Here is a 16,103-nt window from a genome sequence, read left to right on the forward strand (position 1 = left end):
AAAATACGTTGCATTAACGTTGCAGTTACATTTTTTTTATCCTTAAAGGTACGCAACCAGGGACCCTAGCACACACATGCTGTGCACACACACACACACTCTTAGTCACAAGGCTTTTTTCACTGGTCCTCCATTCTGGAACTGTCTCTCCCAATTTCACAGACATTCACGCTGGATACATTCTCTATCCCTATCCCTCTCTCTCTCCTTCCCTCCGCCCCCAATCTCTCTCGCTCTTGCTCTTGCTCTCACTCTGTCTCTCTCCTTTTCTCCCTTCCTCGATCAGGCATATAAACAGGGGATGAAATCAATCATCTCAGGCTGGGAATGACACACTTGGCAGTTTTAGAGGCTGCTTAGCCAGCCCTGGCCAGTGGGGAATTCCACTGGAGATAAACCTTTACTGTTTTAACATGTGAGAGGCAGGCAGGCAGATAGGCAGGCAGGCAGATAGGCAGGCAGGCAGATAGGCAGGCAAGCAAGCTGAGCAGGTGTGGTAGTGGAGCTGGGAGGAAATCAGACCTGGGTTCAAATACTATTTTAAGTCTTTTCAAATACATTATCTAGGCTTGGTTGAGTTTTCTTGGCGCAATGGAATCGATACAATAATCCTAAAACTGATAAACTGACCATTTGGTAACCCAGGCAGGCTAGAGCAAATACTTAAAGTATTTCAAATAGTATTTGCTCCAGGTCTGGATGCTGGAGCATGCTGGAAATAACTGGGCTATAAAGCCTATAGGGATTATACAGCACACACTGTTTATACTAGACATTGTGGTCAGAGAAGACCACAGTGAGATTCCATTATGAAGTGTTGGTGTTTTTCCAGACACTGGCTAATAGAATCACAAGGGTTCTCCCTCCCCCATCCCCCAACATGTGATTTATTGTATTAATGTCAATGTCATGTTTCATAAAGAGTATTCTATGCGCAGTATGGAATGGGAGTCCGCTGTGTGTGGTTTGTGTGGATGTGTGCACCCATGCATGCGTGTACCCATGCATGCGTGTGTGTGTCGCCTATATATCTTCCACTTCACCAGAATGTGCATATATATATATATATATATATATATATATATATATATATATATACACACACACATATATATACAGTGCCTTGCGAAAGTATTCGGCCCCCTTGAACTTTGCGACCTTTTGCCACATTTCAGGCTTCAAACATAAAGATATAAAACTGTATTTTTTTGTGAAGAATCAACAACAAGTGGGGCACAATCATGAAGTGGAAAGACATTTATTGGATATTTCAAACTTTTTTAACAAATCAAAAACTGAAAAATTGGGCGTGCAAAATTATTCAGCCCCTTTACTTTCAGTGCAGCAAACTCTCTCCAGAAGTTCAGTGAGGATCTCTGAATGATCCAATGTTGACCTAAATGACTAATGATGATAAATACAATCCACCTGTGTGTAATCAAGTCTCCGTATAAATGCACCTGCACTGTGATAGTCTCAGAGGTCCGTTAAAAGCGCAGAGAGCATCATGAAGAACAAGGAACACACCAGGCAGGTCCGAGATACTGTTGTGAAGAAGTTTAAAGCCGGATTTGGATACAAAAAGATTTCCCAAGCTTTAAACATCCCAAGGAGCACTGTGCAAGCGATAATATTGAAATGGAAGGAGTATCAGACCACTGCAAATCTACCAAGACCTGGCCGTCCCTCTAAACTTTCAGCTCATACAAGGAGAAGACTGATCAGAGATGCAGCCAAGAGGCCCATGATCACTCTGGATGAACTGCAGAGATCTACAGCTGAGGTGGGAGACTCTGTCCATAGGACAACAATCAGTCGTATATTGCACAAATCTGGCCTTTATGGAAGAGTGGCAAGAAGAAAGCCATTTCTTAAAGATATCCATAAAAAGTGTTGTTTAAAGTTTGCCACAAGCCACCTGGGAGACACACCAAACATGTGGAAGAAGGTGCTCTGGTCAGATGAAACCAAAATTGAACTTTTTGGCAACAATACAAAACGTTATGTTTGGCGTAAAAGCAACACAGCTCACACCATCCCCATTGTCAAACATGGTGGTGGCAGCATCATGGTTTGGGCCTGCTTTTCTTCAGCAGCGACAGGGAAGATGGTTAAAATTGATGGGAAGATGGATGGAGCCAAATACAGGACCATTCTGGAAGAAAACCTGATGGAGTCTGCAAAAGACCTGAGACTGGGACGGAGATTTGTCTTCCAACAAGACAATGATCCAAAACATAAAGCAAAATCTACAATGGAATGGTTCAAAAATAAACATATCCAGGTGTTAGAATGGCCAAGTCAAAGTCCAGATCTGAATCCAATCGAGAATCTGTGGAAAGAACTGAAAACTGCTGTTCACAAATGCTCTCCATCCAACCTCACTGAGCTCGAGCTGTTTTGCAAGGAGGAATGGGAAAAAATGTCAGTCTCTCGATGTGCAAAACTGATAGAGACATACCCCAAGCGACTTACAGCTGTAATCGCAGCAAAAGGTGGCGCTACAAAGTATTAACTTAAGGGGGCTGAATAATTTTGCACGCCCAATTTTTCAGTTTTTGATTTGTTAAAAAAGTTTGAAATATCCAATAAATGTCGTTCCACTTCATGATTGTGTCCCACTTGTTGTTGATTCTTCACAAAGAAATACAGTTTTATATCTTTGTCTGAAGTCTGAAATGTGGCAAAAGGTCGCAAAGTTCAAGGGGGCCGAATACTTTCGCAAGGCACTGTATATATAAATATATATATATATAAAAACTTGTATCTCTGTTTCTGTAGGACTTCCTTGGCCAGGCGTTCTGTACATTGGGAGAGGTGGTGGGATCGCTGGGCAGCCGTATGGAGAAACCTATGGTGTGAGTACATCTGTTCCTCCATTTTAAACCAATTACCTCTAACCTCTGACCCCTATTATACGGTTTCACTCTAACCTCAAAACTCCATGCTATACAACATCACTACACTCACATCTCAAACCCATAGACAGTATGGTCCTTTGTAGCTCAGTTGGTAGAGCATGTCACCAGGATAGTAGGTTTAATTCCCGGGACCATCCGTATGGGTAGCCTAGTGGTTAGAGCGTTGGACTAGTAACCGAAAGGTTGCAAGTTCATATCCCCGAGCTGACAAGGTACAAATCTTCCGTTCTGCCCCTGAACAGGCAGTTAACCCACTGTTCCTAGGCCGTCATTGAAAATAAGAATTTGTTCTTAACTGACTTGCCTAGTTAAATAAATAAAGGTTAAATGTATACATGCATGACTGTAAGTCGCTTTGGATAAAAAAAAGTCTGCTAAATAGCATAATTGGCAACAAAATAAAAAAACATTCTATAAAGATTCTATATGCAGGCTAACCCTGACCCTTCTTATGGCATTCACTCCATAAAACAAATTACATTTTATATGTCACATGCGCCAAATACCTTACAGTGAAATGCACTTTTAAGAAAATACCCCCCCCCCCCATCCCCCCTAAAAAAGAAAGAGATAAGAATAACATAATTTAAGAGCAGCAGTAAATAACAATAGTGAGGCTATATACAGGGGGTACCGGTATAGAGTCAGTGTACGGGGCACCGGTGTCGAGGTAATTGAGGTAATATGTACATGTATGTAGAGTTATTAAAGTGACTATGCATAGATAATAACAGTAGTAGCAGTGTGGAAGAGGGTGGTTGGGGGGCAATGCAAATTGTCTGGGTAGCCATTTGATTCGATGTTCAGGAGTCTTATGGCTTGGGGGTAGAAGCTGTTTTAGAAGCCTCTTGGACCTAAACTTGGCGCTCCGCTACCGCATGCCGTGCGTGAGCAGAGAGTCTATGACTAGGGTGGCTGGAGTCTTCCTCTGACACCACTTGGTATAGAGGTCCTGGATGGCAGGAAGCTTGGCCCCAGTGATGTACTGGGCCGTACGCACTACCCTCTGTAGTGCCTTGCGGTCGGAGGCCGAGCAGTTGCCATACCAGGCAGTGATGCAACCCGTCAGGATGATCTTGATGGTGCAGCTGTAAATCCCTTTGAGGATCTGAGGACCCATGCCAAATCTTTTCAGTCTCCTGAGGGGGAACAGGTTTAGTCGTGCACCACATGGTCAGGTCTCTGACCTCCTCCCTATATGCTGTCTCATCGTTGTCGGTGATCAGGCCTACCACTATTGTGTCATCAGCAAACTTAATGATAGTGTCGTGCCTGGCCGTGCAGTCATGAGTGAACACGGAGTACAGGAGGAGACTGAGCACGCACCCCTGAGCTGCCCCAGTGTCGAGGATCAGCGTGGCGGATGTGTTGTTACCTACCCTTACCACCTGGTGGCAGCCGGTCAGGAAGTCCAGGATCCAGTTGCAGAGGGAGGTGTTTAGTCGCAGGGTCCTTAGCTTAGTGATGAGCTTTGAGGGCACTGTGGTATTGAATGGTGAGCTGTAGTCAATGAATAACATTCTCACATAGGTGTTCCTTTTGTCCAGGTGTGAAAGGGCAGTTTGGAGTGCAATAGAGATTGCATCAACTGTGGATCTGTTGGTGTGGCATGCAAATAGGAGTGGGTCTAGGGTTTCTGGGATAATGGTGTTGATGTGAGCCATGACCAGCCTTTCAAAGCATTTCATGACTACAGACGTGAGTGCTATGGGTCAGGAGTCATTTAGGCAGGTTACCTTAGTGTTCTTGGGCACAGGGACTATGGTGGCCTGCTTGAAATATGTTGGTATTACAGACTCCGACAGGGAGAGGTTGAAAATGTCCATGAAGACACTTGCCAGTTGGTCGGCGCATGCTCAGAATACACGTCCTGGTAATCCATCTGGCCTGTTTAAATGTCTTACTCACATCGGCTGCGGAGAGCGTGATCACACAGTCATATGGAACAGTTGACGCTCTCATGCATGTTTCAGTATTACTTGCCTCGAAGCGAGCGTAGAAGTTATTTAGCTCGTCTGGTAGGCTTATGTCACTGGGCAGCTCTCGGCTGTGCTTCTCTTTTGTAATCGGTAATCGTTTGCAACCCCTGCCACATCCGACGAGCGTCGGAGCCGGTGTAGTACGATTCGATCTTAGTCGTGTATTGACACTTTACCTGTTTGATGGTTCATCGGAGGGCATAGCAGAATTTCATATAAGATTACGGGTTAGAGTCCCACTTCTTGAAAGCGGCAGCTCTACCCTTTGGCTCAGTGCGGAAGTTGCCTGTAATCCATGGCTTCTGGTTGGGTTATGTACTCACAGTCACTGTGGGGACGATGTAATCAATGCACTTATTGATGAAGTCGGTGACTGATGTGCTGTACTCCTCAATGCCATCGGAAGAACCCAGGAATATATTCCAGTCTGTGCTAGCAAAACAGTCCTGTAGTTTAGCATCTGCTCCATCTGAACACTTTTTTATAGACTGAGTCACTGATGCTTCCTGCTTTAATTTTTGCTTGTTAGCAGGAATCAGGAGGATAGAATTATGGTCAGATTTGCCAAATGGAGGATGTGGGAGAGCTTTGTACGTGTCTCTGTGTGTGGAGTAAAGGTGGTCTAGAGTTTCTTTCCCTCTGGTTGCACATTTAACATGCTGATAGAAATTAGGTAAAACTGATTTAAATTGACCTGCATTAAAATACCTGGCCACTAGGAGCGCCGCTTCTGGATGAGCGTTTTCCTGTTTGCTTATGGCAGTATACAGCTCATTGAGTGTGGTTTTAGTGTCAGCATCGGTCTGTGGTGGTATGTAGACAGCTACGAAAAATACAGATGAAAACTCTCTCGGTAGATAGTGTGGTCTACAGCTTATCATGAGATACTCTACCTCAGGCGAGCAAAACCTTGAGACTTCCTTAGATAACGTGCACCAGCTGTTGTTTACAAATATGTATAGGCCCCTGCCCCGTGTCTTACCAGAGGCTGCTGTTGTATCCTGCCGATACAGTGTGTAACCCACCAGCTGTATGTTATTCATGTCGTCGTTCAGCCATGACTCATGAAATATGAAAGATATTACAGTTTTTAATGTCCCGTTGATAGGCTAAACATGCTTTCAGTTCGTCCCATTTATTTTTCAGCGATTGAACGATAGCTAACAGTACTAATGGCAAAGGCAGATTAGACACTCGTCTCCTGATCCTCACAAGGCACCCCTATCTCTTTCTGCGAAATCTTAGTTTCTTTCTCCAGTGAATGACGGGCATGAGGGCCTGTTTGTGTGTTTGGAGTATATCCTTCCCGTCCGACTCATTAAGGGACAACTATTCGTCCAATTCAAGGTTAGTAATCACTGTTCTGATGTCCAGAAGCTATTTTCGGTCATAAGAGACGGTAGCAGCAACATTATGTGCAAAATAAGTTACAAACAACGTGAAAAAACAAACAAAATAGCACAGTTGGTTAAGAGCCAATAAAACAGCAGCACTCCCCTTCGGCGCCATCACTCACCTGATCATTATAGAATTTACACCAACACACGCAATTATAACTTTGGTTCACCATTTTCCATCGTAACTTTAACCCTGACCCATGATCTACTTCTCATGGCGGTCACTCACCTGTCATTTACTCTGAAATATTTACATCGACACACACAATTACTTGTTCATGTTTATTGTCAACATATCAGTCTTTGACACGTAAGACACATGACACAGTTCATTGTCAAGACCGGAAGACAAAAAAATACCAATAAACACACTTTCTCCCATATATACAGTGATACAGTGCTCTCCCATATATACAGTGATACAGTGCTCTCCCATATATACAGTGATACAGTGCTCTCCCATATATACAGTGATACAGTGCCTTCAGAAAGTATTCACACCCTTTGACAATTTCCACATGTTGTTGTGTTACAGCCTGAATTTTAAAATTGATTAAATTTAGATTTTGTGTCACTGGCCTACACACAATACCCCATAATGTCAAAGTGGAATGTTTACAAGTTAGATGTTTACAAATGAATAAAAAAATGAAAAACTGAAATGTCTTGTGTAAGTAAATGTTCAAACCCTTTGTTATGCTATCCTAAATAAGTAGAGGAGTAAAAATGTGCTTAACAAGTCACATAATAAGTTGCTTGGACTCACTCTGTGTGCAGTAATAGTGTGTAGCATGATTATTTCTGAATGACTACCTCATCTCTGTATCCCACACATACACGTATATTTAAGGTCCCTCAGTCAAGCAGTGAATTTCAAACACAGATTACACCACAAAGTCTAGGGAGGTTTTCCGATGCCTCACAAAGAAGGGCACCTATTGGTAGATGGGTAAAAATAAAGCAGACATTCAATATCCCTTTGAGAATGGTGAAGTTATTTATTACACTTTGGATGGTGTATCAATACACCCAGTTACCACAAAGACGCAGGTGTCTTTTCTAACTCAGTTGCAGGAGAGGAAGGAAACCTCTCAGGGATTTCCCCAATGGTGACTTTAAAACAGAGTTTAATGGCTGTGATAGAACAAAACTAAGGATGGATCAACAACATTGTAGTTACTTCACAATACTAACCTAATTGACAGAGTGAAAAGAAGGAAGACCGTACAGAATAAAAATATTCCCAAACATGCATCCTGTTTGCAACAAGGCACTAAAGTAATACTGCAAAAAATGTGCAAAGGAATTAACTTAAGTCTTATGTTTGTAATCCAATACAACACATTTCTGAGTACCACTCCATATTTCCAAGCATAGTGGTGGCTGCATCATGTTATGGGTATGCTTGTAATCGTTAAGCACAGGCAACATCCTAGAGGGAAACCTGGTTCTGCTTTCTACCAGATTAATTCAGCTTTCAGCAGGACAATAGCGTAACACACAAGGCCAAATCTACACTGGAGTTGCTTACCAAGAAGACAGTGTCTGTTCCTGAGTGGCCAAATTAGTTTTGACTTAACGCTGCTTGAAAATCTATGGCAAGACATGAAAATAGTTGTCTAGCAATGATCAGCAACCAATTTGACAGAGCTTGATGAATTTTGAAAACAGTAATGGGCAAATGTTGCACAATCCAGGTCTGGAAAGCCTTTAGAAACTTACCAAGAAAGACTCACAGCTGTAATCACTGCTATAGGTGATTCTACAAAGTATTTACTCAGGGCTGTGAATACTTATGTAAATTAGATATTTCTGTATTTCATTTTCAACACATTTGCAAAAGTTTCCTAAACATGTTTTTAACTTTGTCATTATTTGGGTATTCTGTGTAGATGGGTGATTTAAAAAATATATATATATTTTGAGTTCAACCTGTAACTAATTCCATATTGTGTTGTGTTAAGGGCTATTGAATACTTTCTGAAGGCACTGTATGTGACCACACTCCTCACAGCTGATGCATAATAGCCAGTTATGAAATGACAGCCTACAAACCCACTTACTCTAGGTCACTGGGTTTGAACAGTCTGTTGCTATCTCAGGTTTCTGTGTTTCTGGGGAACAAAAATCACCTGGAGTTTTACTGTAGGAGCGAAATCACTCACTAATTCAAATGTATGACACAAGTCTCAAAGCACTGAAGTAAAAAGGCTGTTGGGAACATGCATTGAGGGTGGAGGTGTGTATGTGTATGCATTTCAACACCACTCCCTCATTGTCGGTCTTCCTGTTAATAGCAGGTGTGAGCTCATGCTCTCTAATGAGATGTTTTCTCACACACAGGCGCACGATAATGCTAACGCTGATGCTCAATACTAGAAGTCTGCTCTTTTATGCCTTTCTCACCTCTCTCTTCCTCACCTTGTGTCACAATCCTCGGCCTGTTTGTTTGACTGTAGTTATTAAAGGAAAAATCTACTCAAACTATCTTCTGGTATTGGTTTCATTAGTCCACTGTTGATACAATGTCACATGCATCTTTATCAATAAAGACTAAGGTGGGCCAATTCCTTTTGTAGATTTTCTCAACTGAAATAAAATATAAAGCTGGTTCTGGAAGTACGGTGATTATTAGATTGCATAAACATGATGAGGGCTTTCCCCCAACAATTTTGGCCTTCACATTTTGTTTCCTAAACATTGGCTAAATCAGGAGTATAGGTTGTTGCTCCTGGTCAGTCTGTGAGACATGCAGGCTGCCTCTGACTGGGTTTGTTGTAGGATAGATTCTTTGAAAGTGCATGTAACGTTTTGAAGAAATGCGTAATTGTGGGTGTGCGCCAGGCACGTAACTTGCATCATGCATCATAATTATCAGCTTCCATTCAGTCAGCGCATAAAACCACTTCGCCAGGCCAAATACATACACTCCTTTCTTGAAACATTAATATCTTAACAGTCTTTAAATCTATTATAGACATGTTTGCGCAGTGGCGAACCTATAGGCTTTCAGTGTGTGACAGGTTCTTGATTCTGAAAGGACAGCAACTGTAAAACCAGCCCACTCATGTAGGAGAGTGCACTTTTTTGTAAAACACAAAGGGCCAGTGGTGTAGTGGAGGGTATACGCAGGTACTGTATAAGCCATATACCCACTTTTATTTTCAGTGGGCAATGTGTATAGTAAAGGAGGTATATGACTTATCAATTATGTAGTACAATAGGGAAATCATGCACAAAGTAGCCTACACAATTGCAGAGCACGTGAAATGTATTCACATGCCCGCTGCACACACAGCCTAGTTTCAACAGAATATAATCTGCAGGCAGCAAGTGTGCAGCTCTCAACTGGTTTTGGTTTGGAGCAGCTCACAGAAGAATGACATCGGTAGCCTGTGAGGTAGGAAAAACGTTACACTTATGATATCTACTAGTAAATGCTAGTAAATGCTAACTAAGGGAACAAGCAAACCAGGTATTGAAAAAGTTTTGTGTTGGTTACTTGGCTATTTGTGATGCGCAATTGTCACGCTCAAATGGGCCTGGGTGACAGGCCCGCCCAATCAGATTTATGTGGTTTAAGCTTTGTTGTGGACCTGAAGCATCAAATTTGTCCCTTTTTTTCTATAAAAACAAAAGTGTGATTTTGAGAGTGAAAGTTGGAAAAATGTATTGAAAACATAATTTTTTTTTTTTAAACCATCAGAGAAATTGAATTTTTCATACAGGGTGCCTTTCCTTCGCTGAGCGGGCTGTTCTCTGAACGTTTTGGAACATTTTAGTAAATACCCACTTCTCCTGGCACCATTACACCACTGAGTAGGGCCGATGGAAAGACAACAGTCACACACAGCATTACACGGAAGCCAAACCGGCTGCGCGCGCTATCGTGCATTAATTTATTTTGTCCCCCTACACCAAACGCGATCACGACACGCAGGTTAAAATATCAAAACAAACTTTGAATCAATGACATTAATTTGGGGACAGGTCGAAAAGCATTAAACATGTATGGCAATTTAGCTAGTTAGCTTGCACTTGCTAGCTAACGTTAATTTGTCCTATTTAGCTAGCTTGCTGTTGCTAGCTAATTTGTCCTGGGATATAAACATTGAGTTGTTATTTTACCTGAACTGCACAAGGTCTTCTACTCCGACAATTAATCCACACACAAAACGGCCAACCGAATCGTTTCTAGTCATCTCTCCTCCTTCCAGGCTTTTTCATCTTTGAACTTATATGGTGATCGCATCTAAACTTTCATTGTATTACCAGACAACCGGCAAAAAAGTTTATTTCAATCACCCACGTCGGTATAAACAATGAGGAGATGGTACGTGGGTAACTGCTTCTATAAACCAATGAGGAGATGGGAGAGGCAGGACTTTCAACGCGATCTGCGTCAGAAATAGGAATGACTTCTATTTTAGCCCTTGGCGTCGCAGACGCTCGTTGGCACACACGAGTAGTGTGGGTGCAATAATTGAGTAACATGGATTTCTAAATGTATTTTGCGACGCTCGCGCACGCGATGTGTCCGGTCTGGTCAGCATGTTATTTTAAGGTTAAGCAGTCTATAAACGCAGACATAATAAGCCAACCATTAAGCATTTCCCAATCTAAATGTACAACTATTACTTCCCATTGCAAAAAAACATTTTACACACAAAGTAACTGGTGACCTAAAGTTTAAAGTGGAACTGACAGCGTTTAAACTACTGTGCATATATGAAACAAACAGACAATCATAATATCAGTAAAACAAATATGAGAGTGCATCTCCATTCGAGATGTTTCAGTTGCACTGTTTCAGTTTCAATGACTCAATATTTTGGACAAAAACTGACGATTGTAACAAAGGCTGGGAATGTCAATACAATCAAACTAGCAAAGACAATGGTCGCGTCAGTCATAACATGGCTAATAGGATAGTGCATCTATTTATGTAGCAAGCTAAAACCAGCTAGCTGCTAGGAGGTTGCCATGTCACGCAATTTTTTTTTAAATTTTTTTTATTTTTATTTTTACCTTTATTTAACCAGGCAAGTCAGTTAAGAACAAATTCTTATTTTCAATGACGGCCTGGGAACAGTGGGTTAACTGCCTGTTCAGGGGCAGAACGACAGATTTGTACCTTGTCAGCTCGGGGGTTTGAACTCGCAACCTTCCGGTTACTAGTCCAACGCTCTAACCACTAGGCTACCCTGCCGCCCCGGAGTGGGAGAGTGATTGACTTTTTACCCTCCTATTGTTTCTCAGTTGCATGTGTCATTTGGTTATCTAGCAAGAACTTGAACAACTGTTATACAGTTAGCATGCCTCTTGCGTTTGCAAATTCACTATGGCTATCTACTCCGATTTCAGGACACTCTCATCTGAGTGTGCCAGAGTGCAGAACAGCTGATGAATTTACAAACACACAACACCCAATGAATATGACCGGTGGTAGTAAACGGACCAATAATAATTAGTAAGAACGCTCTCCTTAACATGTCAATAGTTTTACCAGCTCTGCTATGGCAAGTAAAATGGTCAGAGTGAGCTGTTCTCTCATTTGTGTCTGGAAGTAGCTAGCTAGAAAGCTAGCCAACTTTAGCCAGTTAGTTTGGGTGCTTGGTGGGGACAAACATGCATTGGCAGGCAAGCTACAGAAGGATGAGGAGGCTACAATTCTCCATTGTTTATCGGGGCAAATTTGACAGCCAACTAGCTTAAAAATGTTCCTTCACTATATTTTCGCTCATCTCGCTCTGGCTAGCATTAGTTGTTGATCTTGTTGTTTAATGTGCATAACTGAGGGAGAGAGAGACTACCTTTTCATGTTGTTTGATCAATAGGACTGTCAAATTCCCAAATGTAAGAGGATTCCCCTGGTGTTTACATATTTGCTGAAATCCATTCAGGTGTATTTAGTGTCTTTTGGCGAATGCGTTCTGATTATTCAAAGTCGTGCTGTTGCAACTGCCTGTAAACACACAGTCCAGTTCAAAGTGAATGATGGCAGGCCCGTGTGGCAAATGGCTTGATTGTATAAAGGCTTACTGTAGCTCTGATTGGCTATAGTGCACCAGTCTGTGTCGACTCCGTTCCTGGACAAAGCATATGTTTTCATTTACTGCAGTGTCTATTAATTCTCCAAACGCATGGTCGCTTTCCCACACCATATTGCTATAAAATTTTAACAAATGTCATAAATTCTTAGAATGTTTAGGAATTATGAAAACGTGAAATGTTTTAAAGTGTCATGTTCTTCCTGAGGTTATAAATTAAAATATTTGAATAATATTTCGTGTTGCTAAATGCAGCAATGTTTCACACAAAGTTAATTTCAAATAAATGGCTAACAACAGCAAGCGCGCTTGAATAAAAACACAGTTCCACTCACCAGATAATGATATTTTGAAACTTAACTTCATGTTAAAAGTTATTCTTGAAGAGGGAGGAGCTAACAAATTAGCAACAACATCCTCTTTGATAACACCTGCTGCTTCCTCTGCAAACTAGCCACAACAAAAGCTAGCTAGCTAGACTGTGGGAAAACTACTGATCGCAATTGCGTTGGCCTTCAATGCAGAAGTTGCCAGACGTTTTTGTAAAAATGGTCCTACCCACTAACTCAGAATGTAATTGGTTTATTTCACTGTCACTCCCAAATACAATTGAATGGCAGATGCTTTCATCCAGCTTGTGATGGTCTAGCCGATAGCTGACTTAGCTAGCTAGATTTATCTCCCCAGAGACCAGAAAAGAAAAATCCTGATTTGGATATTTTTTTCGCTTCAGCATTAACCCTTTAATTTCCAACAAAAGCTGAAGAGATTAAATCAGAACATCATTGAAAATAATAATAATATTAGAATTATATTATTAGAGTTCTTATTTTATAAATCCTTAGCCCTTCTCTGAAGGTGTAGAAGACCCATTGTTCCCCACTGTGTTTGGGTTGGTAATCATTTGTAGAGTGGCTCTATTTTCCCTCAGCATGGATTTTTTTTCACTACTCTGAATGTCTAAAGAATCCACATGTTGTCTTGAAATATGAACACAGAAATACTGGACATTTTGAACTATTATTATGGTGGTGATTTGTGATTTGACAAAATTACAATCATGGTCTTGAATTGGACTGGCATTTTTCTGGTCAGACCCCTTGTCCCCCTCCCGGTCTTGACTCGGACTGGATTTGCTCCGGTCTTGGTCTTGAATCGGTCTCGCTTTTAGGTGGTCTCAAACACAACACTGGGTCATGACCCTCCCAATATTTAAATATATCAATTTGACACCCCCTCTTGCCTTGGTGACCTGTAGCAACACCCATAGTTTATAATCCTACCAAAGTTTTTTTTTTTACTCGCAAAATTGAGCCCAATATAATTGTTACCAGTTGTCACTTGAGATGCTCACATTGTCACCAGGAAACCTTCATTTGAAAAATATCACATTTTATTAGTCACATGCGCCGAATACAACGAATGCAACCTTACAGTGAAATGCTTACTTACGAGCCCCTAACCGACAGTGCAGTTTAAAAAAATACGGATAAGAATAAGACATAAAAGTAACAAGTCATTAAAGAGGAGCAGTAAAAAATAACACTATATACAGAGGGGTGCCGGTTAGAGGTCGACTGATTAATCGCAATGGCCGATTTTAATTGGGGCTGATTTCAAGTTTTCATAACAATCGGAAATCGGTATTTTTGGGCGCCGATTTCCCGATTCAAAAAATAATAATAATACAATTTTTAAAAATTATACCTTTTATTTAACTAGGCAAGTCAGTTAAGAACACATTCGTACTTTTAATGACGGCCTAGGAACGGTGGGTTAACTGCCTCGTTCAGGGGCAGAACGACGGATTTTCACCTTGTCAGCTCGGGGGATCCAATCTTGCAACCTTACAGTTAACAAGTCCAACGCAATAACGACCTGCCTCTCTCTCGTTGCACTTCACAAGGAGACTGCCTGTTACGCGAATGCAGTAAGCCAAGGTAAGTTGCTAGCTAGCATTACACTTATCTTATAAAAACAATAAATCATAATCACTAACTACACATGGTTGATGATATTACTAGATATTATCTAGCGTGTCCTGCGTTGAATATAATCTGACTGAGCATACAAGTATCTAAGTATCTGACTGCGGTGGTAGGCAGAAGCAGGTGCGTAAACATTCATTCAAACAGCACTTTCGTGCGTTTTGCCAGCAGCTCTTCGTTGTGCGTCAAGCATTGCGCTGTTTATGACTTCAAGCCTATCAACTCCCGAGATGAGGCTGGTGTAACCGAAGTGAAATGGCTAGCTAGTTAGCGCGCGCTAATAGCGTTTCAAACGTCACTCGCTCTGAGCCTTCTAGTAGTTGTTCCCCTTGCTCTGCATGGGTAACGCTGCTTCGATGGTGGCTGTTGTCGTTGTGTTGCTGGTTCAAGCCCAGGGAGGAGCGAGGAGAGGGACGGAAGCTATACTGTTACACTGGCAATACTAAAGTGCCTATAAGAACATCCAATAGTCAAAGGTTAATGAAATACAAATGGTATAGAGGGAAATAGTCCTATAATAGCTACAACCTAAAACTTCTTACCTGGGAATATTTAAGACTCATGTTAAAAGGAACCACCAGCTTTCATACAGTATGTTCTCATGTTCTGAGCAAGTCACTGAAACGTTAACTTTCTTACATAGCACACTTTTACTTTCTTCTCCAACACTTTGTTTTTGCATTATTTAAACCAAATTGAACATGTTTCATTATTTACATGAGGCTAAATTGATTTTATTGATGTATTATATTAAGTTAAAATGTGTTAATTCAGTATTGTTGTAATTGTTATTATTACAACTAAATAAATAAAAATCGGCATCGGCTTTTTTGTTCCCCCAATAATCGCTATCGGTATCGGCGTTGAAAAATCATAATCGGTCGACCTCTAGTGCCGGTACAGAGTCAATGTGCGGGGGCACCGGTTAGTTGAGGTAGTATGTACATGTAGGTAGAGTTAATTAACGTGACTATGCATAGATGACAACAGAGAGTGGCAGTGGTGTGGAGAGGGGGGGTTAATGTGAATAGTCTGGGTAGCTATTTGACTAGATGTTCAGGAGTCTTATGGCTTGGGGATAGAAGCCGTCCACACGTGCACAGTCGCTTCATACTATATATGATGCATTTCTTTTGTCTCGCTTTCAAGACTTTGTATGCACTTTCTAAGAATCTACCCTGTTGCTTCAAGCTCCGATCAGCTGCCTGAAAGCAATTTATTGGCATCTCTTCAAATGTATATGTCTTTATAATAGGATTTGCCAGTTGAAGAGTGCTGTGATGAGCTGGAATTCAAATTATAAACAAAGGCCAATCTGGCAACCCCCTGTGGGTGCTCCACACTCTTCATAGCACGACCTGCTCACATCAGAGTGCTATACTCTTGGCCTCATTTCAAACCACACACACACGCATGCACTAGCATGCACGCTCACATGCACAAGTATGCACACACATACAAATGCACGCTCACATGCACAAGTATGAACTCCCACACATGCATGCCTGTAAGCTGTTTATATATATATTTTTTAAATTGGTTTTCACATATGTGTTATTATCAGCAATACAATAATAATGCTATAATGAATTATTACAACATAGCATTAATTACATTTTACAGGTGGGGGAGGAGAGGGTGCACGTAAGCTGGCGCACACACACACACACACACACACACTCCCCTGCCACCTCCTAGAAAACAGTCACCATGGTGATAGTCATTCCAGTAAACTTGTACTGTGTTTTATTGGCCCTTTCGCATACCT

General features: G+C 41.4%; 1 protein-coding gene across 4 annotated transcripts in view; it reads left to right on the plus strand.

Annotated features, from left to right (window-relative positions):
• The window catches only part of LOC110500279 (copine-8), a 116,015-nt gene that overhangs the window by 49,700 nt on the left and 50,212 nt on the right, over positions 1–16,103 (plus strand). For all 4 annotated transcript variants that reach the window (XM_036957687.1, XM_036957689.1, XM_036957688.1 and 1 more), the window contains exon 6: positions 2,782–2,858. In XM_036957687.1, coding sequence (XP_036813582.1) covers positions 2,782–2,858 — 77 coding nt within the window. The remainder of the gene's footprint in view (positions 1–2,781; positions 2,859–16,103) is intronic.

The sequence above is a fragment of the Oncorhynchus mykiss genome, chromosome 21, assembly GCF_013265735.2.
Source record: "Oncorhynchus mykiss isolate Arlee chromosome 21, USDA_OmykA_1.1, whole genome shotgun sequence".
In the NCBI taxonomy this organism is placed as follows: domain Eukaryota; kingdom Metazoa; phylum Chordata; class Actinopteri; order Salmoniformes; family Salmonidae; genus Oncorhynchus; species Oncorhynchus mykiss.